This window comes from Mytilus galloprovincialis, chromosome 14 (genome assembly GCF_965363235.1).
Source record: "Mytilus galloprovincialis chromosome 14, xbMytGall1.hap1.1, whole genome shotgun sequence".
Lineage (NCBI taxonomy): Eukaryota > Metazoa > Mollusca > Bivalvia > Mytilida > Mytilidae > Mytilus > Mytilus galloprovincialis.
Genome location: NC_134851.1, coordinates 33,206,194 through 33,233,611, shown reverse-complemented (window position 1 = coordinate 33,233,611; position 27,418 = coordinate 33,206,194). Strand labels below are relative to the sequence as shown.

Genomic DNA, 27,418 nt, shown 5'->3' with positions numbered 1-27,418 from the left:
TTAAATCTTGAACAACGGCAATCATAAACAGCGTCCTGTGCTGATTGAAATTATGAAAAGACAAACTTTAAGGTGTTTTCCACATTCTTAAAATAAACATTTACCATAATCAACATGAGATTTCTTTTTTCTATATTTAGTTTTTAAGTTGTGTGAAAATAGTAAGACCAGACGTACCTTAACCATTTAAACATTACACTGAGGTAAGAAACATTTATTGATTTGGTCTGTTAAATATTTACTTAAGGAAAAACCAGTATCCCATGTGAATATATTGTGTACTGTTGTCGACCGCAATGTACATTAACATTTGATGATTTCATAAAAAAAATCTGAACTTTAATCTTATCTTAAAAGTGATTCAGATTTTAAAATGTGTGTATTGTTAATAGATATAAGCAGATGTGGTATGTTGAAATTTCCTTTTTTTATTTGAATTTTGATTAAATTATAATAAAAAAATGTTATCAAAATTACTTAATATATCAACATAGTAAAAAGTAAAATCACAAAAATACTGAACTTAGAGGAAGATCAATTGGGAAAGTCCATAATCACATGGCAAAATCAAATAACAAAACGCATCAAAAACGAATGGACAAGAACTGTCATATTCCTGACTTGGTCATAATTTAAAGTTTGTCTTTTCATAAAACCATTGAATTGACTATTGGTAATTCTCTATGACGGATATATCAACACCATGTGCCAAGTAAAGATCAGAGGAATTTCAGCAGAAACATTTTTTAGAATGTCAATTATAATTTAATTATCAACCAAACACGTATAAATTATTATCTTATCAATTCAAATGTCGAAATGATTATTTAGACGCCCAAAATTTAATTATAGTAAATGTTTCATAAATTGGAATGTATAAGCCCCTTTAAATTACATTTGTAACTAAGCAGAAACAAAGTAAGTACGGTTTTATTTTTATTTTCTCTTTGGATTTTATCCATTCGATATAAACAAAAATATAAGCATGAAATACATTAAGATAGAATCGGTGTTTTTATGAATTTGATAATTGGAAGCACTAGAAATCAATAGAATTGTATGTCTTATTTTATACAAAATAGTTATCAGAGGTACGACGCTTATAATTTGATACGCCAGACCCTCGTTTCGTTTTTAAAATGGAACATTTAATATGATATATCCGTTCTCAATATCCAATTACTTTAAATATAGAATAATCGTATGATCGATATTACTTGGACGACCAGAATATTCTAGAATCACAAACAATCCCATGGTCTCGTATTAACATAATATTCAAACAATGACAGACATGATTTGATATTTATTTTGGCACCAGTTTTATTAGAGAAACAGTGAGACAGCAATGACGGTAAATGTTGTGTTCATTCACAAACATCATTGAGCAAACTTGGATAAATTAATAAATGTATTTATTATTATTTATAATAGATAAATGTTAAATATTGATAATTTGTTTTTGCTATATATTTGAATTAGTGAATACATTACTGTTAAAAGTAGTCGTAACAGAAGCGAGTTTGAAAATATTCAATTACTCTAGATCTTCAAAAAGCTTAAAACCTGTCCACAATTTATTTACGACCCAATTCATATCAGCAATTTAGCCAAACTTCTAGATAATATACTCCTGTTTTTATCCCTCATTTCACATTAAATCAAACTACTGTCCTGACAGCAGTTCTGATGATGATTCATAGTTCATTTTTTGATTGAAGTCACAACTTTTCTCATTCATAAGAGTTGTGGCAAAATTGACGATTGTTGACAAATTGTAACATTTTGTCATTATTGTCTTTAAAAAATGTTTTCCGGGAGGAGACTTTAACAACAAAACATCCTATTCATTCTATATAAATAATTCCTTTTTGGAGAAATGGATTTCCTATACGATTAGACAAATTTCAACAGCAATATTAATGTTATTCAAATAACCAAATGCTTATTTCTCATCTTGGACATGGATTAAATGTTATAACAACCGGACGTAAAGACAACACCAATCGTCCATTGATTTATATCATAAACATAGACTTATGTTAAACGAAAATCCCTTGTGTTATTGAAGTCCTCAGGAAAGCATTACTGCTATTGGATTATATTGTATTTTCTTACTTTAATTCTCAATACGTTTTTCTGTATGCAGTCACCGTAACAGGACTTTTCTCGTTAGAAAATTTCAAGTTGCACTACGCAATTGCGAAAGCAAAACCCGTACGGGAAGGAAAAGAACACATACGTGGAAGATATGCAGTTATAACTGATTCCGAAAGAAAAATTTAATACATCAAATATTTTAACATCTGTTGCTAACATGATGATATACATGTATATGACAATTTTTATTTTAAAAAAAGCAACCTGTGGAACATATATATTTAAAAAACTTTCAGACCACTTTGTGTTGTTTGTTTATCACAGTCACGATCATAATACCTCGGTCAAAATAAAAATCTAAACACCAAATCCCTAACCGAAGTTATTTAGTTTGTCTATTATACGTGGATTCCTACATGTAATAAATGTCAAGAAAGTGCTAATATGATTTTGAACATTAATTTCATGATATGAAGGGTATTTGCGAAAAAAAATACCAGTCAAACAACTGTGGAACTTCCCGAACCGCTAGGCGAGGGACGCATGGTCGCAAGTATACACCAAACATGATATATATGTTTAGGTACACCGATTAATTTTGATTGAAACGCTCTGTACAGGTGAATGTAGTTTTTGTATTTATTTGTTAGCTCTAATCCATACACATGTATGTACATACTTTTTTTCTAGGATTAGTAAAGACTAGTAGCATAGTACTGCGGGAATTATACATTTACTTAGACGCGTTAGCGCTGTCTTTATGTAACATTTATGTGTGTAAACGTTTTTGTAATTCAATTATAGAATCGTTCATTTGTACAGACTGCTTCATCTACTGTATATACACAACGAATTCTTCAATATACGATCACGGGATTAGTGCCGTGCAGTCGTGTTGTCCGACATATTTGTTTTTAGTTTTCGAGTAACCTCTTTGAATGAATACTGCCTATTTATGTTGCGCAAGTTAATAATCGAGATAAGCATGATAATGTGAGAAAGGTTTCAAATAATGTTGCCGGGGAAAGTCTATCGGGGGTACATGTAAAAAGGCCAAAGCAACGGCATAGCAGGAAATTTGAAGCATATTCACCAGAATAATTCGTTCGAAATGAGGGAAAAGGTAAGAATTTGCGATAATACTCCGACTACCAACCAATCAAAATCCAGCTTTCTTAGATAAGGTGTAAGCAAGTTTCAGATACTTTATATGCCATTGGTTAAACAATTGCTTGAACATCACTAACAGAAACTTGTTTCGTATGAATTGCTATTGTTTCATGATAAAATCTTTTGAAACGTGCAATGGGTAGGAAAAATATAAGTAAACAAATGACAGTATATTATACGGACTGATGAGTAGAGGGGAATCTGATTGTAATAAAGCTAGGAAAGATTTGTGATACTGCTACTGATAAAAATTAATTGGCTTTTTTGAACATGTTGAATATTTGCGGAAAATAAAAGTGTACATATGAAAATAAACAGTACTATACCGTTGTTTAATAGACATCGATTAGGAGAAAACAATTCCGGGTCCCAAAACAAAATTCTGGAAAATACATTCTTGTTTAGTGGAAATTGGCAAAAAAAAATCATTATATTTAATTAGTGTATTTTTCATCTTGTTGGCGATACTTAGAAAAAGCATTTAAATTTCATAACTTCCCCATATTTTTACGTCGGCTTTTAAGAAGAATACACGAATTTATAGAATGTATTTTGTAATCTGTGTCCTTGTTATGATCACTTAAATAGTTTTCAAGATAGTTTAATCTTTTCAAAATACAGACTTACTGAAAATAAAAGAAATTAAAATAATTATTATAATTGATATGAACTTTAAGTGGTATATTCTGTTTTCCCAAAATCATGTTATTATATAAAATAATTTGTTTACGTTTTCAGTCGGGGGTTTTGATTTTACAAGTCACCGAATTCCAGTTATAATGATTTGTATACGAATGTTTCAGAAAGGCACTCTCCCGTGAATGGAATGTAACACAAGGCCTCTGCAAAAAAACAAAATTAAACAATTCTTACTTTTTTAGATTTTAACCCTTGGTGATAATGCATACCACGTCATTATCAAATTCTTTTAATGCAACACCTATTATAGTCTGTTTCGGATTTCATATTGAGATATATTTTACCATAACGTTGAGATCTTATTACTGTTTACATGATACATGTATAAGGGAAAGAAAAAGTGTGACATTGCCCCAACATATAAGACCACCGTTGCTCATTTTTAAACTGCACTAATTTACTGCTTTGTTGTTCAAACCAGATAGTTGAACGTAACATAGAATTTGAATATTTGTCTTGTTTCCATTGTTATACTCATATGAAGTAAGGCATATGCTTTATTGAAACCTAGATTATCTTATTTATTCATATCTGATTATAATTAACAAACATTGATTTCAGTTGTTATTGAAATCAGGGATGCTGAGGCTCCGTGTTGAAGACCATACTTTGACCTATAATGGTTTACTTTTACAAATTGTGACTTGGATGTAGCGTGGTCTATTTGGCACTCATATCACATCATTTTATACCTGTTCAACAATTGAAGTGGGTTTACAAATAACGCATTTCTTATACTTCATGTGAAAAGAAAGTATCAAAGATACATGAATAGTTGGCATTATAGTTTCTATTTCAGTCGTTTCCATAGTTGATTGTGCCAATATTATTTTGTATATTAAACGATTGGTAAATAAACATTTTGAAAATGAACATAAATATTCGTTTGATGTATGTAACATTGTCACATTAATAAATGAGTTCCATTAAAAATATAACATTTGAACTTAGAAGATCAGGTCTTTTAATTCAGTCATTTCTTTTTTAAACTGTTTACATTTATAGAACTATAAACTATTTCAATTATGAAACATCCTACACAATAGTAACATACAACTGTTATTCTATATCATGTTTTTGATATGGAATGTATCATAGGTCAAATGTTTGAATAGATATAGATAATAAATAAAATGAAATACCTACAGTAATCGGTCATGCAAAGGGAGAACATTTACATAGTACAATGTATGATATATTTCAATATATGACAATAATGTAAGGAATGTTATTTATTCATTCATATTTGTCTGGTATCTTTCACCCCTCTTTTTAAAAGTAATCACACTAATGTTTTTTCTACATTCTATATACTGCATGATATATTTGGTATTATTTAAACATCATTGTCCCGAAAAACAGATTATCCAGAAATAATTGATCTTTTCAACTGCTTTATAGAGATATAAATGATATGGTCCTATTTGATGCTTACATGCATGCACACACTTATATCAAAATGTCTTATACCATAATATTTTCAATTTTATTTTGTAAAATCTTTAGGGAAATGTACAAAACTTGAACATAAGCTATTCATGATGAAAGGAAGGTTTCCACTGAAAAATTAAGAAATTATGTTTTTAATTTTTCTGTTTTTGATAATCAATGAATAATAGTCTGTGTAGTAATATTCAGATTCAGGCGAGAGTTATAATTCTTCAGGCATCAATCATTTTAATCAAGCATTTATTGGTTAAGTAAAACTCTAACATTGATGTCTTCAAAACCACCCCACAGTGTTTAGAGTAATTTGTTTTTAATTCACCATCTAAAAGATAAAAGTATTGTACTAAATAAAATTACAATTAAAAAAAGGTTTGTCACTAATGTTTATAATTTTATAACAAAATTTTGTTTTACTCAAAGTTGTGTTAAATACAGATGTTTTTCCCTTTGTATATACATACTTTCAAATGTATATAGATCTATGACTGCAAATATATACACAGAGGGCTTTGACGCAATAATAAACAGTTTTCCCATTCTTCGCTTCTTGGAAACATGTTATATTAGGTACATGATCAGGTTGAGTAATTCAAAGTGTTTTATTAGGAATATCTTGTTATATCAAATAGGTACATAATGAGTTCAAATGATTAAAATATGACAAATAAGGATTTCCACCATGGTGTCAATGAGCACTCATTTTGCAAATGTGATAATGCAAGGGGCGGACATATCTTTATTTTAAATGCTTTAAGTAGTTAGCTATATTTAGTATTTTATGTTAATGAGTTCACACATAATTATTCAATAACGGGAACGTTCTAATGATGCATATTATGCCAATCATCATGTTAAGCTATCTACGATTAATACATTTGTATATATTCATTTTTGGAACATGATGTTTGTTTTTTGTATATTGCCATACATTTTAAGGAAAACGCAAGTGTATCTATTTTGACTATAGTAATAGATAAAGGAAGGCAAATCTGTTCAATTTTTTTTCTAAAAAAATGATTCGCTTTGTAACACTGTGTCGTGTTTTAGTACTTTTATTTTAGTTCTATATTTTTACTTTGAATATTTCTCAAATATCGGAATTTAATTGTCAGTACCGGAAACAGAAGTGGTAGACATCAATGTCTATAAAGTTGTTGGCATGACACGGGTTATGTTCTTCTCATATATTTTATGATAGCATGACATTTTACCCCTAACTGGAGGGATTGTGTCTGATATTCATATAATGGAGACATAATCTTTCAATCAGTTTAATTGAGGTCTGGAGCTAGCATGTTAGTTAACTGCTAGTAGTCTGTTGTTATTTATGTATTATTGTCATTTTGTTTATTTTCTTTTGTTACATCTTCTGACATCGGACTCGGACTTCTCTTGAACTGAATTTTAATGTGTGTATTGTTATGCGTTTACTTTTCTACATTGTCTAGAGGTATAGGGGGAGGGTTGAGATGTCATAAACATGTTTAACCCCGTCGCAATAATGCGCCTGTCCCATGTCAGGAGCCTCTGGCCTTTGTTAGTCTTGTAGAATTTTTAATTTTAGTTTCTTGTGTATAATTCGGAGTTTAGTAAGACGTCCATTATCACTGAACTAGTTTACATATTTTTAAGGGGCCAGCTGAAGGACGCCTCCGGGTGTAGGAGTTTCTCGCTACATTAAAGACCCATTTGTGGCCTTCGGCTGTTGTCCGCTCTATGGTAGGGTTGTTCTCGCTTTAACACGTTCCCCATTTCCTTTCTCAATTTTATTATCAACTGTTTTTTAATAGTAAGACGAATGAACATTACAATGGAATTTTTTCGATACAGTAATGCACTAGAGTTGTGAAGCTAAATCGCTCTTACTCATCTAGATTATTTTCCTATTTTAAATCTTTCAATTTGCTTATTACTTTATAAAATATTTTTTGTATATAGTTTACCACAGAGTGGTAATACTAACCATGTACTTGACCCCAGACGTGCTGTTCTTTGTTTTATATCCGTCTAATAGGCTGTATCAGATAAAAAAAAGTTTGTTTAAGTACATGTTATTGACCCTGACGTAAGTTTATTAAGAACGTGCATGTTAAGTTATACAATATTTAATGAACATTATAAAGTTACAAAGTGCAAAACGATTGAAGCTACAAATTAAATCACGGAATTTGCAATATGCTTTAAGCTACTGCTTTGTTCTTAAGTGAATGTAAAGGCGTTCATTTTTATATTTGTTTATAAAAGGGCGTGTATAATTTCCACACCAATATTATATTAATCATTCAAAACCAATATATTTAATTGAAGTGTTTTCTTCGGTATGTGTATGCCGGGATGCTGCGGTAGTTTTCAATATTTGTATTGAAGCTAAACCATTTTTCACTTTACGTTATCCATGATATGTGAACAGTACGGATGCAAAGATGCATATTGGTTGTTGTCAATAATTCACTTGTGCATTCTGTGTAGTAGATTATTTAATATTGCCTTTTAACATGTTTAATAGATGTTGAGGCCAATGATCTTTTTATATCAATCAATTTGTGAATAAACAGCTCGAAAATTAAAATAAATCTTCAATTGAAATATGTAACATTGACATAATTAGTTCCATAAATTAAAAATTCAATTATTTCTATCAAAAGTATTCATCAATTCAAAACTTGAGAACTAGACCTTCGTTGATTTTGTTATGCTTAACCATTAATTATAATTATGTGTTTCGTAATATAATATTGAAAAGGCCAAAAGTTTCAAAATTGAAACAATGAAATAGCTTCAAAAATCGTTGATCTTGTTAAAGGTGGGCATTCACAAAGTATGATTATCTACCTTTGCAAGAAACATTCACAACAATGGTGGCACTATAACATGCACACAGCTATCTGAAATTTAAATGTATGGGTCTGTTTGAACACTGTTAATTCCTTTTAGTAATACAACAAATTCGCTGTCTACACACATTTTATTATTTTCTTTTCTGTTTATATTTTTTTTATAGATTTTCTTTTATGTCCTGTTGATTTTCTTTGTTGACTTGGTTCGTCCTGATCATGTATGAAATATTTGCCACTGGACATTAACCAACCAACAATCAATCAATGGTTGACTTGGTTTTTTTTTACAGTGGTACAGATTTTAAAACAATTTGTACTGCTGTACCATAAATTTGTCATTTTTACCTATAGGCCTATTTTTCTCACACATTGTTGTCAAAATAATGAAATTAAAGCGACTGTTGTACATGTGGAAGGTTTAATAAACTGTAAAACCAAGTTCAATTATGTATAAGTCATATATTTACTTGACAGAATTGAGATTATCAATTAATATCTTTGATGAAGAAATTAACATTTATTTTTTTTGAATGGTTTAGGTTAAGTTTTACACTTAGGTTCACATCTAAGGAACAATCGTAGAGCCTTTATTTCTTCTTTTTTTTGTGAGTATGTAAATCGCATTTTCTTTTTTTCTTTTTTTGTGTGCATCATGCTTATCTTAACTATTTTGTTAAAATTGTTTTTATCTTACAAATGTTTTCTGTTTATCATTGTAGGAGGCACACTAAATGGCAAGATCATATATTTACCGGACAGCTATAATATACACAAGTATCGCAACAGTTGTTGCAAATGGTATGTATAATAGTCCAGCAGCTAAGTCCAATATTTTGGGACAATTGATCACTTTATGGTAAAAGCATGAAATTTTGCACAGTGTTAATTGTGATGCTTATAAACATTTTTGGATATGGAGCCAACAAAAAAAAAATTCCACAATGGCCGCCAATTTCAAAATGGCCGCCATCAGTCATGAAACGGAGTCCAAAAATATAGTATAATTTATCATTTGAAAATAAAAGCACAACACTTTGCATATTGCTAGTTATGATGATTATTAATCTTTTCTGAATATGGAACAATAAAAAAAATATTCATAATGGCCGCAAATTTCAAAATGGCCGCCAACAGTCATGAGGCAGAGTCCAAAAATATGGTATAATTTATCATTTGAAAATAAAAGCACAACACTTTGCATATTGCTATTTATGGTGCTTGTTAATCTTCAAGGAGTATGGAACAATCAAAAATAATTCCATAACGCCGACAAATTCAAAATGGCCGCCAAAAGTCATGAGGCAGAGTCCAAAAAATAATGTTATGATAATTGATCATTTGAAAATGAAAGCACAAAACTTTGCATAATGCTAGTTATGATGCTAATTAATCTTTTCTGAATATGGAACAATTAAAGATAATTCCTTAATGGCCGACAAATTCAAAATGGCCGTCAAAAGTATTAGTATCAGAAACTATATCGTGTATATCTAGAAAGCTATTAACAATCAACAAATATTTGTGCTTTGCAAAACATTCAGGATTTCAGGTTATCAAATCTTAAATTACATACTTTTTGTATGTCTTTTTAACTTTTCGATTCAAGCGTCACTGATACGTCATTTGTAGATGAAACCCGACGTTATACACAAGGAAAATATCAACTAATTTCCGATCATAGTTCTTACAACATGGCTACTGAAAAGACGTTCCGGATATCAAGTGTAGAATATGACAAACAGACTAAATCAAATAATATTGATTGGGCAAATTGCATCCTATGCCAAGAAATTATAGATGAAAAACCTATATGCCCATTTGATTCTAAACGTCTCAATGTTGGGGCTGGTTATCAATCTTTAGCTGACAATATTAAGAAGTTTCATGAATTACGATTTATGCCTGAAGGGTTTAATGTGTGCATTGAAAACTTAGATGAGGGATCTGGAATAGCAAAGTCTTTCTTTGACCAAAAGGCATGTTGGCACAAATCTTGCAACTTAAACTAAACAGGACAAAGTTGAATAGAGCAGAAAAACGAACCTCACATGAGAGAATAGATGATAAAGCAACCACATCTAAAAAGAAAACTAGACATAGCTTTTCCGTTCAGTCCACCAGTAACCAGTCTGTGTGCTGTTTATGGACAGAAAATGGCCAAGAAGCCTTTGATGAGTCCTCCATGTTTTGACAAGATACACGCGTTAGAGAATGTGCAGTAAAATTAAATGACACGTTGTAACTTGCAAAGATAAGTGCAGGTGATCTAATTGCACAGGAAGCAAAGTACCACTCTAAATGGTTAGTTTCCTTATATAATCGTGCATCTCGAATTGAAATGAAAAATGATAATGTCGAATCTATGAAGGAAAGTCAAATCCATGGTATTGCATTTTCAGAACTAGTCTCTTATATAAATGAAACAAAGGTCATGCGATGAGACCATAAGTATTTACAAGCTGTCAGATATATGTAAACTTTATACGGAAAGAATAACATTCATGTCTAGATGCAGATGTTTTATCTTGAGTTAATAGTACACGACTAAAACACAGAATTGTATCTAATTTCCATAACTTAGATGCTTATACACAAGGCCTTGAAAAAATTCTTGCTTTCAAAGATGACATTGGTCCTGCATTGAAGAGAGTCTGCTTAGAGGAATTTGATAATGAGTTTGTCAACATATCAAAAGCAGCTACGTTTGTTCGTAAAGATATTCAGAATTTAAAAGAACCTTCCCAAAGGGATGTCAGAAAGCTTCTGTACCCAAGTCATTGCTTTCTTTGGTCAGTATGATTCAGTTTGGACCCAACATTCAGGATCGTTCATATTCTCAGTCGACATTAACAATGGTACAGCTTCTGATGTATAGTTGTACAAAGAAACTACCAAGATCATGAACCTCAAGTTTGTGCTTATCATGGAATCATGATCCATGTAAGACTAGAAAACGTGATCTAATAGATACTTTCTTCAAACTTTGACTGTCTATCTCCAAGACCGAGTGTTAGAAATTTCTACTTCCATGGCCAATGATGATTGTCGTCGTTATGTCCAAGAAGGTATGGTTTGCCCTACCAGTCCACTACAAAATGTATTTACACCATCTGCTGTAGACAACATTGATCACAATCAAAGCAGTATCTCGTTAAAAGATTCATTCAATGGAACAGGTATATCTTTATTCCAACATATTTCAGAGGATGTTCAAGGCGTTGTTCAAACATTTGACCAATCCGAACCTAGGTTGAAATGATACTCAAAGAGTGTGTCTCTTTTACCAGAGAGTTATTCAAATATTCCACCAGCTGTACTAAGATTCAGCGAACCAGATATCCCATTAGTTGAAGGAGAACTTTCAATTGATATGTCTTCATTCCCAGCTGCATAAACATGGGAATTCAAATGGCTGAACTGCGGTGGATAGGTTTTGGCACTGGAAAGAACTTCCGATATATTTCAATTTATGGATTGTGCCTTGCTCTAGGACCATTGAAATTGAAAGTCTTTCCACTGTTCAATTCATTTACCGGTTGTGACACAGTCTCAGCTTTTTCTAGGAAAGGTAAGAAATCATGATGATGATATGTAGATGTTTCACGTCTGGCTATCCTGTCTGGATATTGCGGACTTGAATAACCTATTTTATAGACCGGTGTTTGTTTGTTTTTTGGCCTTCATTTTACTCCGTCTGCGTTGGTGTTGCTGGTACGGAGTATCAGGATGTGCTGCTAGCATGGCTGTTTGTATTGTCTCTTTGGAATCTGCGTTGATGGTGTGTGTGGTGGTGTGCGCAGTAGGTCTGGGTTGTCGATGTCAAACCCTTCTTCGAAGTCGATCCTACTGCGCTTGCCTCTGTCATTTGTGGAGGTGTAGAATACCAGGTGATGGCAGTCCTTTTTGGGGTTGTAGGAACTGGTGACAATATCCCTATTGACTACAACCCCAACTGGTTCCCCTTTGTACTTAGTTGGTGTAAGTACATGTTCAACTACGCTGTCTCTTGCCTCGGTTTGCGTGATGGTGGTTTGTTGGATTTGGGCAGCAGGTAAAACGGCTGTTTTGTTTGCCATCCACTGATCGTAACGCTTGGCGTCCCTTCTCCTGGTGGATGGTGGTTTACTCTTCAAGGCCGGCTTGGGTTTACAGGGAATGCATCTTGTTCCTTAGCCTTGGTCCACGTCAACTGTACTGTCACCTGGTCAGTACTTGCCGAAAACTTCAAGGCAGGTTCTTTACCAGTCAACTTCATGGTTGCTAACAAAGCGTTCAGTTCATCAGGGATATCTATGATGATTTGTCCAAGAAGTGAGTAGTTTTAAGCTGTAATCAGTACGAGTACATGAAACGCGAATCAGCTTGGGCCACATAGTCTTTATAAGAGGAGTTGTCAGAAGCATTTCTGCAGGTTATTGAGAATCCAAATGAAGTGGAAATTTTAAAAGTGTTAAAAGTAATATCACGATATGTTGTGCTTTTGTATAATCGGTCTAGTACAGCTAATATGGTGAATTAGTCAAGAAAACAATGATTCACGCAGAAGACAAGAACAATTGACAATATTCCTCCAACACGAGATGCACTTCTTCATTGAACATAATAAACATGCAGCTTACCAATGTAGTGTTATTTGAGGCAATTGTTTAGTTGCAAATCCAAGTATACCATCACAAGATTTATTTGATTGGCAAAACCTTGATGGTACTTGGGTACCATTCTGGTCTGTGCTTGCTGAAGCTTCAATGTCATGCCAAGAGCTCATCCACTGTGGCTGTAAGAAAGGATGTCGATGAGAATGTAAATTCTTAAAAGCAGCATTAAAATGCACAGCATTATGCAACTGCTCACCGGACGTTGAAAGAAAAACTGATTGAGACTCATTTCTAAAAAAGAAATACTCTTTGCACTGATTCAATACTGCATATGTTGTTTTTGCTTCATTTCAGGAAAATTGTGTCATTCCCTGTAACTGTGAAGAATAAGAACTCGTCAAAGACGTTATTTAGAGTTGTATCGGCTATTTTTATTTCATAGTTAATGTCAACTGTTACATTAAATAATGATATGTTTGTATATACGTGCTTGTATTGAAATAAATGATCCATTTTTTTTAATCATTTTTATACCATATTTAAAAACAACGTCAAATTTTGACATGTTAAACGGCGCAATTTTGTATATTCTGCTACAAAAAGGTTATGAATTTGAAAAGAAGTTACTTTTACAATACTACAACTACAATTTAAATATAATAATAATGGATCTCTACTCACTTTAAAAAAAATAAGCATCGGAATTTAATTTGAAGATAAACTATTGAGACACTGTGATGGACTATGCACTTTGGTCATTGTTGAAGGCCGTATGGTGACTTTTATTTGTTAATTCATGTGTCGTTTTGGTCTCTGTTGAAGAGTTGTATCATTGGCATTCATACCACATCTTCTTTTTATAAAACACTACAATCATTATTATTCTTACAGTGTCTTTGATATTCAGACCAGAGATTATACGTTTAGGAGAGACGCTATCCCTAATTTGTACTGTTTCCGGTGTAAATAATATAGATGGAGGACTTATCAGGCAATGGACAAAAGGCCCAGAACTTATATGTTATAATGGGCATCCAATAAACTCAGATAAGTATACCGAAATATTAAAGAATGGGAATCAATTTGAGCTTCAAATAAACAACGTGACAGAGTCAGACCTACGGTGTAAATACCAATGTCGTTACAGTTTTGACACACAAACAAAGGGAATAGAAATATCAAAGCATAATTTTGAATGTGAGTATGAAAGTTAAAAGATACAAATGAAATTATTTCTTGGGTAAAACTGTAAAAATCTATTTTATGGAAGAACTGCCACAATCTGAGTAGACAATAACAAGATTTCAGATAATAACTTTTATTTATTACGGATTCATAATAATCATGGACATATACTGACTGATTTTATAAACGCAACACTCATTTGGTTGATATTTTCCCCCTTAATCATGTTTGATTCTTATTCAGCTTTTATTCATGTTTACCATACTTTTTCTCTTTAGAAAAAACAACATCTGACTTACCTGTGGTTATTCAACATACCGAATTATTGAGATCGCACGAATTTCTGAAAGCGAAATTTGGAACCCATTAAAATTTTTTTTATAGTTTCGTTTGCTTCATGAAACAGTGCTTCAATCATTGGCCACACTTAAATCAGTAAACGAATGTTTCATCTCCATACATGTACTTCAAAGATATTTAAAAAAATGAATAGGAATACTGCAAACAGAAAAACGCAAACCTACTGCAACCATACAGTTTGACATCAGAAACTCGTCTTACTGTCCTTCCGACAACGATACAGGTAGCCGGGATTTGTTTCTGACCATCAATGACCAGATTAACATGCTGTGATAGTGAAACGTTAATGAAATTTGAATACGCATCGACATATGCGAGACATGTTTACGGCCGCATCGTCAACTGCTAATAAAATTGCCGAATGCTATTGCTCACAGATTCGTGCAATAAATGTTTCCTTTCAACTGAAATACCAAAGAAACGACTGAAGAAAAATATTTCGAGCTCCAAAGTTTCAACTGCATAATTGCCAAAACCCATTGTAATGGGTAGAACAAAGGAAAATTCAGAAGGTGTAAAACGGAGCCCAAAACATGTCTAACACAATTGGTTGGCCTGTCTGACAATCATTGTGGCGTTTGTTACATGCAGTCTTTGCTTTTGACTGTGATATATTCATTTCAAAATTTAAAAAGAATAATCAAGTGTTGCGTTTCTTAAGTCGGTCAGTATATGTTATATCTTAAGAATGGGAAGCTAGCAGTATTTTAGAAACTCAATCAACGCAGATCCATAGTTTGTATTCTAATGTGTGAGACAATCTCCCACATATATTCTGTACTAGATATTGAATGTAATTTAACAACTTGCATGCAAATTTTCATATTGAATAAAAATTAATGCCTCCTTCCAACAAAAGTACACTAAATAGAGGTCTCTCTGACCTGTATTTTCTATAGCATGGAATCAAAATTTTATAAGTAGCAAAAATATCATAAAAGAACAAGTATAACTCGTATCCAAATACATTACATAGTTTAATTACACTTTGTTTCATTTAATTGTTTCCAATATAGGTTAGTCACTTTGAACGTTATTGATATTTCTTTAACCTAAATATTATTCTTTTAGAAGATATGATGTTTTTAATGATCATGACATATCTAGCAGTAAAATGTTATAATGTACCATAGTTTGTTTTCATTGAAAATCGTATGTAACAAAAAGGTTCATCGACGATGTGTGAAATATTTAATATAGCTAACTCTAATATGACTAGAATATAACTGCCAGACTGATATTTTCTATGACAAAAGATTTACCATCAAGCGACACAAGAGCCATAATGCAAGAAACTTCTGATGGAAGTATTAAGATACATCTGCATTTAAAAAAAGTTTATCCAATGCCAAACTGTACAGTAGCAAAACAGGTGAGTACATTACTATTTTGTGTATTTTGTCCATTGATCTTTCTGTTAGTGATTATTTTTCATTTCCTCTACTCACATGAGATATACAAATATAACTTCAAACTTGCACGTGCCTTTATCAATGTTAACATAAACAAAGTCACAATTGCTATAAATAGCTTTTAAACGGTTATTCAAACACGAGGGTGTTATGCATTCAGATAGCATATCAGGGCTGTATCTTTCCGATAAGATTACAACTGACACAGATCTTTAGTTTGAAAAAAAAACCCAATCGATTATCTATAACAAGCTTCGATATGAATTGAACACCTTGCATACTCCCCATTCCTTAGATAGGTATATGATTTAAGCATTTATATTTGAGGAATATATTGTTCTGGAAAATGTGCACTCTTTGTCGGCTGATAACTGCACACAATTATCACTGCCAGTGTGAGTATAACCCGGAACTGTAATTGTAAGGATTTGGGGAGGTTGCAATATTATTATCGACCTCACCGAAATATATACGTTAAATTTAGCAAATATCAGAAATTATGTATACATACATACTATTCATGCTATTGGAAAAAAATTGAAGAATTAAATTGGCTTAAAATATTTCAAAATGAAGAGGTGGAAAATAAAGTAACCGAGTTCATTGGTATTTGCATATTGGAACTTTTGGTCTTCAATGCTCTCCAACTTTGTACTTGTTTTGGCTTTTGAACTTTTTTTATCTGAACGTCACTGGTATGTCTTGCGTAGAAGAAACGCGCGTCTGGTGTATTAAACTTTAATCCTGGTACCTTTCGTTACATATTATTCGTGTGCTTCTTCGTCCTATATGTTCTCCCATTTTTTTTGTATTGTACTCCTGTCATGTAATGTTGCCATTTTAATGTTCTATTTAGCATTGCCATAAAAGCGGGAGGTTTGGCATTTCACAAAACCAGGTTCAACCCACCATTTGTTTCTTAAAGTGTTCTGTACCAAGTTATGAATAGCCATTGTTATATAATAATTCATTTATGTATGTGTTATATTTAAAGGTTGTGGTTTTGTTCTGTCGTAGTTCTCTTATTTTTGAAGTGTTTCCCTTAGTTTTAGTTTGTAACCCGGCTTTGTTTTTTTCTCAATCGATTAATGAATTTCGAACAGCAGTATACTACTGTTGAAATTCGTAAATAGAGAATAATCCGAGACATAGATAGGAAATATAGCCATGGCTAGATTTTATAACATATAAATAGAAAGTTCACACTTAGGAAGCTTATACCCTCTTATTTTTTGTTGCAATTTGTTTTCGATCAACCTTCATTGTCAATGTCTAGATGTAAGTCATGATATGAAAATCATATCCGATGCAAGGGGATCGACTACCATTTTCTATGAGTTTAAATGTCCCTCTAGTAGCCTTGGCCACTCTTTATTAGCCTGCTATTAGAACCTCTAGATTTAAAATTGAATGTATATTTATAAAACATTTGTAACAGTTATTTTCAAAGTTATTACTAAAAAGCTTTTATAACTTTTTAGTCATCTGGTTTTATGCAAACACTGTATATTTTTCTTTGCGTTATATTACACAAATGTTTCTTTTAGATTAATTTTTTTTACCTTAAACATGATGGTTTTATATTCTTTATATATTGCAACTGAAAGATACTCCTATAAAATGTTATTTTAGGGTTTACATATACCCTTCAATATTGTGAAGCACCATAGACATGGAATTTACTATGAAGTAATAATGGCCTACCAGGCCGAAAAATCCACAAACTGCAATGACAATTTGGAAGTAATTTGCCAGTTAATAGATAAACATCCGATACCAGTTGATAATGAGATGATGTGTCAAGTGAAAGGTAAAACAATGTTTTTGCAAATCCTTTTTTTTTGTATAAAATCAAGTATATAAATATGTATGTGTTCATGCAATTCACATTACAAATACAGTGCAATTGTTGCGGTCGTATAACAGTATGACGTTGACGTCGTCATCCTCCGAAGACATTTGTTTTTAGAAAATTACTTGAGTATAAGTGTTGGGATAATTGTTCTAGTTGTTGATGAGTTGGGTACCAAAAGGTGCAGTAAACAAGCATTTTTCTTAATTGAAGGCAATTACTAATGTATAATAAAGATGATGAAAGTTGACCTACACGGCTTCATACACGAAACGAAAGTTTGGAATAGATTGTGGTGGTTATGGCCCAACCCGTTTAGGAATAAGTGCCAAAAGGAGATACAAACTACATTTTCGGGTTTTGGACAATCACTTCAGTATAAATATATGAATCTCTATGAAACTGTATGACAAGGTGTTATAGCTCAAAAATTGGATAGATTTTGTGAGTTAATTTCCTTATCGTGACGGTCAAAAGGACCAAACACAATACTTTGTCTTATACTGTGTATGTATGGCTCATTTCTCTATCAATGCAAATTATGTAAAATTTGAAGTCTTTAATTTTTGGGGTTCTTCAATAAGCTGAATCTTACTTTGTATATACAATTAGAATTTTGGACCTGTTTTCAAATTGTTCAAAATCGAGGTCTTAAATGTCCAAATTTAAAATAAACACAATTAGGGGGTTCTTTAATGTTTAAAACGCATAATCCAAACTTTTTTCAAAAAATTTTTATTTTGATTGTTAGCCTATTTTGCAGGTTGCTTCAAATATTGGTCCAATATGAAATTGTGTTTCATTTCTACAAATAATTAATATATGTTTGTTATGCTCAACCTAACTTGGTAAAAACATTTTGGTTTTTGGACCCCTTTTTAAAATTGAATTCCTGTGGTACCTTTGCACTGAATTCAGCCATGCATTTAATTTTTTTGATTTATTTGACCATAATAGGTTCCATATCATATTTTCAAGTTACAAGACCACATTCATTCTGATTTAACAAACTATGCTTCGTCAAATATTACATCACAATTCAAATTCAAAGTCCTGTTTCACAATTATAAAAAAAATGTAAGTATATTCATACTCAAAAACAAATACAGCATTAAATTCGATTGTTTTAAAGAAGTTATGCATGCATATCGTTTGAAATTCAACTTTCATTTTAAAATATATGGTGAAATATCTAAAACTAAGAATTATAATGTTGTTATTGACATTGTTATGATTATGTTTACGTCATGATGAACGTTTTAAAAAAAAAGTTTGTAAATATTTTTAAAAACTTCGTGATAAGTTTGTTTGTTATTTTGGATAAAAAAAATCAAAATACGATGTTTATATGTTGTTTTATTCTCAACAAAACCCTTTAAAACAGAGCTTTTATAATTTCTTAATGAATACATTATTTAAAGTATTGGTGTATTTAAGTATGCTGAATCTAACTATGTATCTTTGTATATTGGACAATAACAGGAAAATGTCATCTTTTAGAGTTCTTTGACCACATTTTTTTGTGTGAGAGTTCTATGATGTGTTTGCAATTAGATTTAATCACAATCCAAATTCAGCGACAGATTTTACAAAACATTCTCCAAGAAGACAAATGCATGAGTTATGAACATTTTTTTGGCAGTTATCTTTGTGTGGAAAGTTTCATAGCTGTTCAAAACTTGAACGTTCTGTGTTCGACCTTTGCAGTCATGCATTGTTTGCATTTTGACAATTCATCTAATATGAACGTAAATGTAAATTTCAATAATATGTTGATCTACTTTCATTGGTATTCTTTTATGAGAAGTAGTTTAAATACTTTTCTGTGTAATTATACCAGTAATTTTGTTGACGGTACTTACCATTACCATGAATAATTTTAAATGTGAGCCCAACTAGACAACAATCAAATGGATGTATTTTAAAATAGATTTTTTTTAATTTTTTCATATAATTAGGAAAACGTTTCCAACAGTGGCAATTATAATATGCTTTTTTAAATGTCTTCTCTTGACACTACCAGGATTTTTACATATATGCAACAGAGGGGCGAAAGATACCAGGGGAACAGTCAAACTCATATATCGAAAACAAAATTGACAACGTCATGGCTTAAACGAAAAACACAAACAGACACATAATAATACACAAGAAACACCATCGAACACTAAAGACTGAGCAACACGAACCCCACCAAAAACTGGGGGTGATCTAAGGTACTCCGGAATTGTAAGCAGATCCTGCTCCACATGTTAATAGTCTTAATCCGTGGGTCACATTCATGAACAGGGAAGGGGATTATAGTAAGAAACATATCTGATATAATTTGTGAAGCAATTATTCCATAACTTTAAACCAACTCGTGAAGGAATCCGTAAAATTACGATTGAATGATTTCAACTTCACCATTTGGAACTTTTGGTTGAAAAGCTTCCTTGAGACCAGCAAACCTCTATCAAGGAAATTTTAATAGGAAATACATGACGGGAATATCGTATAAATTTGGAGATATATACTCCGTGTGAAGGCGCTGCTGGAATGTTGCTACATAGGAATGGAAAGCTGAAATCATCTCGTTTGTCGAAAAATTTGGTTTTCAACAGACCCTCATTATAAATTTCTAGATGTAAGTCAAGATATGAGACGGACTTAACTGTATCTTATGTATCTTTTATCTCTAGTTCGATGGGATAGATTCGTGCATAATAGTCACCAAATTTTGAATATTTTATTGAGAGAACATCATCTATATATAAAGTGGAAAGTAAAGTTAAAGGATATGGTTAACTTTTTTTTTCATCCTAAAAAGCTCCTGTATAAAGTCAGCATCACAACAATAAATTAAAAACGGCGGCAAGAAAGGGCACTATTGGTTTCTTTGGAATGCCGACAGTCTGTTGAAAACACGTCCTCCAAACGTAACAAATATGTTGTCAATCAAGAAATCAAGCATCTTGATAATATCAGTGTCAGAGATTGTTTTTTTTTTTTGAGTCAGTGTGACAGCTGAAGCTAAATTTTTCATTGGATTTTGATATTTTATATATAGAAATTGATCTGTAACAATTTCAATTTGAACATATATTTGTACATAATTGGGATTAAGGGCATACGATACAGTTACAGGGGAGGTAATGACGTTGCTAACGTAAAATGTTATTTTCGCGACGTCAAACTGTGACATATCGGGAAAAGATGCATTTTTCGACTGATTTTTATCATTCAAACTGATTTAATTTGAAAACGAGTTCATGGACCCCTATTTTTCAAAACAGCAATTTGTTTCATTTTACAGGGAGATTATGTGACCCAAATTTTATAAAACTGTAAATAGAGGATTTTTTTTAATTTTGATAAACATGCAGCAAAAAATGACGTATTTTCCTCAATTCATGAACATTTGATAAATATGAGTTATTTCTGAACAAAAAATGCATAATTTTTTAGGATACTTATAAAATACAGAAATTAACGATTATTTAACAAAAAACAATTTGTGTTTATCTTTTATAACAAAAAAGTTATGTCTTTTTTTCGAAAAAGAAATTACGGCCACAAATCTGAATTTTGAGCAAATATACAAAATTTCGACCTCATTTTACTCAAAAAGTAGCACATGAAGGTATATTTTTTATTACATATTTGATTTAATCAGGTAAAAAATAGCCTATATGCAAATTTTCACGAACTTGTAAATACAGGATCAAAACTGTATCGTATGCCCTTAAATTAAAAGCCCCCACTGATTAAATTTCAATGTCACAGTAGTTACTTGTATAATATGAACCAATTATTGGCAAATGTTTAAAGTAACTTTTAAAAACTATATGGTCATATATAAAGGGAATGCAAGGACCATGACTATTACCTTACCAGTTTTCCCAATGTGATATGGTACCAAGTGGTTCAATTGCAGAGAGTTCCATACACTTACTCACAAGTTATGGTACGGAAACTACAACATCATAAAGGCCTTTGACAACAATTTTCAACCTAAAATTTAATTAATATGATAATTACATTTCAGCTTGTGCCCTATTGTTTATTAATAAACCCTTCTACTGAACAAATGTGTGTAATTGTCATAAGGAATATCAATTCAAACACGTTAGTTCATCAATGAATACCAATTCGATATTAATTCAAAGTTATAGAATGATATTGCAGTACCCATAAAATGTATAATGATCATTGATGACTGGTATTGTTGCTTTAGTTTTTCAAGAAAATATGGAAATTTGTTTCATAATCATTTATAACTGCCCGTATGTATTCTTATTGTATAAATAGTTCCTTCCTGAATACAAGTCGTGATAAGATATTTTTTGTAAGTGTCAGTTCAATTCAGAACAACTGTTATCTCGGCATGGATTGGTTTTTATCCAACTGTCAGAAATAGTGTGGTTTTGCAAGACCATAAGTCTGCCGAATCAGATTTGATTGGACGTAAAACAAATGCACAGAAGTAGCATCATATTATCATTATTATGTCATGGCTTATATTTAACCTTAAAAAGCAACAAGAATACAATACTCATGTTTAATTATTGATACACTCAAGTGTGATATTTGTTATTATAAAACTTATTTATATTTTCCATTACAGATGAGTTAATGACATACACCATTATTTCGATTTGTGTGTCGATCTGTGTTAGTCTGACAGTAGCAACACTTCTACTTTATCGTAAATTGAGAAATAAATCAGTAAATAAAGGTAATATAACATGCATAATGAGTTGTAAAAATACGCACACAGATGAAAAACATCAAATAGTTTTCTCTAACGCGTACTAATAACACCACAGAAGAAAAGTGGTTACTGATCAAAAACAAAATACAAGAAATAACAGACAAAGATATCCCATCTAAATTTATGAAACAAAAACAAGATATTCCGTGGTTAACACTAGAAATAATGAAACTACGAAGAAAAAGAAACAGAACATATAAGAAGAGATAAGGTCAACAAAAACAGAGAATAAATCAGATATTAAAAAAAAACACAGATCCTAAAAACACCAAGTGCAACAAAAGCTAAGATCATCATACTGGAACTATATAGAAAATATTATAATTGAAGACAGTGACTGCAATATTGTCAACCTAACAAGAAAGCTTGGTCATTCATAAAATAAAAGGAAAGTTCAAACATGGGCTAGATCAAATATAGAATTATGTAAATACAACACGATCCGATGAACAAATAGAAGAACATTGAGAATGGAAATTGGGAATATGTCCAAGAGAAAACAACCCGACAAACGAGCAGGTAAACAGCCAAAGTTTATAGTATACGGGTATCCTGCTTTTGTTGCGAACGAAAATATATAGGTTAAATGTATATTTATATCGCAGTTTAATTTGGAATTATCGAGATCATTGTAGTCTGCTTTTTATAAGTCTTTTCGATTTAATTCAAAACGAAATTCAACATATATGATAAAAAAATAACTATTTACGATTAAGCTCAATATTCAATTGGAGTATAACAGTTCTATTCGTACAGCGTATGAACATACACAAATTAATTATACTCGTTACGATCCAGACAGTTTCCGTCTTAAATTAAAATGGCCGCATTCGTGTTCATTCATAATATTGAAAAGTTAGTTGTATTTGATGAAAATACAACATATATAAAGTTTGAGGATGAACACGGATGCGGCCAAATTTATTTTTGACAAAAAGCATCTGAAAAGTGACGTTTTTTTGGGCATATTTGATAGAATGTTCATAGTTTAGCCTTAATCGGAGCTTTTTTAATGACTAAATCAGTTAAAATCTTTCACATACACTAATTGAATCAATTGAAATATACACTTTTAAGTGTTTAAAAAGTGTCTACAATCTTTTGTTAGATGAGCCTGAAATTTGAGGCCAAAATGAGCCCTTACTGGACCTACTTCTTTGTAATAAGTAATTAAAGTGTGTATGGTGATCAATGAACATTTATTTTTCTGGAGAATGAGAGTAATTATAATTTTAGAAAGCTAGTGGTCTATTAGATGATGAAATGTAAAACGGTTTATTTTGCGGTGTATTTTTTTTTTTTTTTTTAGCTCATATGGCCCAATGGGTCAAGTGTTCTTTTCTCATTACTTGGCACCAGTCGTGAATTTGCTGGGGTACAAATGTGTACCAGGTTAAAATCTATCTATTCTTAAATTTTCAGACAAATCAGACAACCATTGTTATGTTGCTGGCCCAGAATTTGTACTTTTGATGAAACTTTGTAGAAGTGTTTAATTATTATCTTGAATATTTTTATAGATAGAGATAAACGATAAATTATGGCAAGCCGTTTTACTATTTATTCGAATTTAAAGATATCTCCTATAATATATAAGATATCTTATATAATAAATAAGATATATATGAGATATCTTATATATTATATAAGATATCGTTAAAATTATATAAGATATTTTATAAAGTATATGAGATATCTTATAAACAATTTCTATATAAGGTATCTTATATAATTTATAAGATATCTTATATAGTTTATAAGATATCTTATATAGTTTATAAGATATCTTATACACTATATAAGATATCTTATACACTATATAAGATATCTTATAAACTATATAAGATGTTTTATAAACTATATAAGATATCTTATAATTTATATGAGATATCTTATAATTTATATGAGATATCTTATAAACTATATAAGATATCTTATAAACTATATAAAGTTTATGAGATATCTTGAATTAAGAATAAATAGCAAAACGGTTTGCCATAATAAACAGCAACATTGTAAAATTCATAAAAAAGTCAATATGACCAAAATTGTCAATTGACTCGTTTGGCATTTCATTGAGGTATTTACTCATTTTACGTTTTAGTGTCGCTGCCGAGGCATGTTTGTTTGCCAGAGATTCAAATGTTCGGTCTTTAAAGATTATAATCTGTAATTTCAAATCAATAATTTGTTTTAGCATTGAAAACTCATCAAATGACTTCAATTCTACTTGTTCGTAGCTTCAGTATCGTTACAAACAAAAAATAGCCAGGTGTTTGCTCAAAAAATCTTTAGTTATATCTATTTAAAGTGAAATACAGATAAATATGAATATTTTATAATAATGTTTTTACATTTTATAGAAGTTCACCTTTGATATGAACAACAAGAATCAAATAATTGGAAGATAAAAGAAACTCCAAGTACTTGCTGCAAGACAACTTCACAATCAAAGCTCTAGCGAACTCCAAAATGTTATTAAAATAGTTCTGTTAAAAAACGCAAACCCTTAATTAAAAAGAAAATTATCAACAATATTGCATGAAATACAGAATTCAAATTCTTCTGGAAAATAAATTTGAATTGTTCTGTTAATCAATTTTATTATTTTAATCCTTAATTGTTATCTTATGTTATTTTTATGGCTTTTTAAAAATTTATCGCCATATACCAAGACCTTATTGATAAATGTTCCATATCAATATTACAAATAATACATGATGATCTTGAAGTATAGATTATAGGTACTGACGTTGTTGATTATCTTAATCACGTGATACATATTTTATTTGTCTTTGAGGTAAATTGATCTGTTTGTTATGTCTGTTTGTTTCGTTCACGCATTGTTGTCAATATAATGAAATTGTATGAGACTATCAAACAAGTGAGAGTTATTAAACCAGGTTTAATGCATCAAGTTCTACACAAGGAATCTGCTGTTCAAAGTCAGGAGTATGACAGTTTTGTTTTGTTAGATGTGGTTTTTTTTTTACAAGGGACCTTAAGTTTTGAATTTTCCGTGTATTTAGGTATTTTTAATGTGTTATTTAATTTTTTTGTGATACTAGTTCTTATTTTACTCTTTTTTCTTTTTTAATAACATGTACGCCTGATCGAAATAACTTTTTTATATTATATCTATCTTTATACTAAAATAAAAACCTTTAGAATATTATTATTGTTTTTGTTATGTTTTGTTATCTTTCTTTAAGGGAGAATGCGAATTATGTTGCTGCAAATATACTTATCCCGATTACATAATAGTATCTATGCACATAAATCTGAATGTTTGTGTTGTCATAGCTATATTTATATGCATTGTTCCTTTAATAAGCCGATTGATGAGTTTTTATTCAGAGCCTATATCAATTAAATATCGATTGTCAAAGAGAACAAAATATTGATATGACGGATTGTGCAATGCTTGTATAAAATTGAGAATGGAAAGTGAAATGTTTCAACGAGATCACAACCCGAACAAAGAACAGAAAGCACCCACACGAATGGATCTTCAACACAGCGAGACATGTAGACAAGTTGTCTGCCAACTAATCATCATAGTATACACTGAAAGTTATGACATTTTTGATATTTCAGTTTGTATATGGATGTTTCATATAAACTTAATATCTAAACGTGAAATGAGGATGTCAATATTTAAAATGGTGGCTTAAATCTAGATCAAGATTCTATATTGTTACTAGTTGTTTGCTCAAAAATATTTTTTAATAGAACATTAAATGTGATACTTCTGTTGTATATTTCTGGGCATTACAAGAAGCTAAATTCAAAGACCTTATCAGTATTGATCACAAATTATATATGCATGCATAATATAAAGCGGTTATGATATCTCTGAGTTTTCCTATTCAAACATTGGGAAAGGGTTATGAAACATTGGAAAGCCCAAGAGCAGAGTGAGGTGACATTCTTTTATCGCCACGAATTCTGAAGTTCAAAGACTCAGCTATTTTTTTTTTATTCAAAGCGAACGCTAAAAAATTAAAAAAAATTCAATTAAATATTCTATTGTATGTTATAAATGATTTTGCTCATACTAAATAAATCAGCTTACATGTGAACAATCAAAGGCACACAGGAGATGACCTCGTCAAATTTTAACAAATCCATGGGTATGTCTAATGTATTTTTTAAGAATGCACAAGCGTAACACATAAATTGTAATGTATACAAATATTTAAATGGTAAATGAAATACATCGGATCTTGGTATACTATTGATTAGAAATAGGAACTCGGAAAGGTTACATCAGCATTTTTGTCATAAATTCGTGTGAATTCATCCTCCGTCAATGTCATTATCAACACGATAAAGGAAACTATCTGAATATTGATCAAACTTTCGTTTTCCGTATGTTCCTCAATCCCAAAAGTCTATAGAATACCAGATAGCACAAACAGACGCCTAACGGATGAAAATAAAAGTTGTCTGACAAAATAGTTATCTCTTGGGAGTCTGTTGATGTACTGACCAAATAAAACATACGCGTACCGAATGCATGCATAACGGACACACATTGGATATACAACGTACGAGAAACGGAAAAGTTCCGGATAGAACGGATGTCGAACGTTCATCCAACGGATAAATACCTAATAAAACGGACACCTAATATAACGAAAGCGTATCAGAAGAACAAGATATACGGTAAAATTAAAGGCGACGTTAATAATACATGTAAATCGGATAAATATTCTAAAAATTTCGGTGCAACTGGTTTTGGTTCGTTCTTCAAAATGCCGTCAAAGGATATAGTTTCTAGCATGAATATGAGCTGCTTGATAGTAAAGACGTGTTCTTACTCTAAGATCGATTATGAAAAATATGAATTCATGACACTCAAGAAATCGGACATACCAATTATAAGAATTTCTGTTGCGAAATTTTAAATTGACATTAATTCGTTTCAGATCCGTTCATCATTCGTTGTATCCGTTATACGTCAAATAGGCATGTGTGGGCGATACGGGCTCTTACGTATCTTT

General features: G+C 31.2%; 1 protein-coding gene across 3 annotated transcripts; it reads left to right on the top strand.

The window, feature by feature from the left end:
- The first annotated feature begins 163 nt into the window (after positions 1-163).
- Positions 164-25,587, top strand: LOC143058010 (uncharacterized). 3 transcript variants are annotated; one of them, XM_076231474.1, is made up of 7 exons: positions 164-203; positions 8,975-9,053; positions 13,742-14,047; positions 15,652-15,767; positions 17,440-17,617; positions 22,266-22,376; positions 24,776-25,587. In XM_076231474.1, exons 2-7 carry the CDS (start codon positions 8,987-8,989, stop codon positions 24,787-24,789), a joined length of 792 nt encoding a protein of 263 aa, XP_076087589.1. In that variant the 5' UTR covers positions 164-203; positions 8,975-8,986; the 3' UTR covers positions 24,790-25,587. The 3 variants fall into 3 exon arrangements, with proteins under 3 accessions (XP_076087589.1, XP_076087591.1, XP_076087588.1); XM_076231476.1 differs by lacking the exon at positions 164-203 and adding an exon at positions 386-407; XM_076231473.1 differs by lacking the exon at positions 164-203 and adding an exon at positions 1,267-1,354.
- The last annotated feature ends 1,831 nt before the right edge of the window (positions 25,588-27,418 follow it).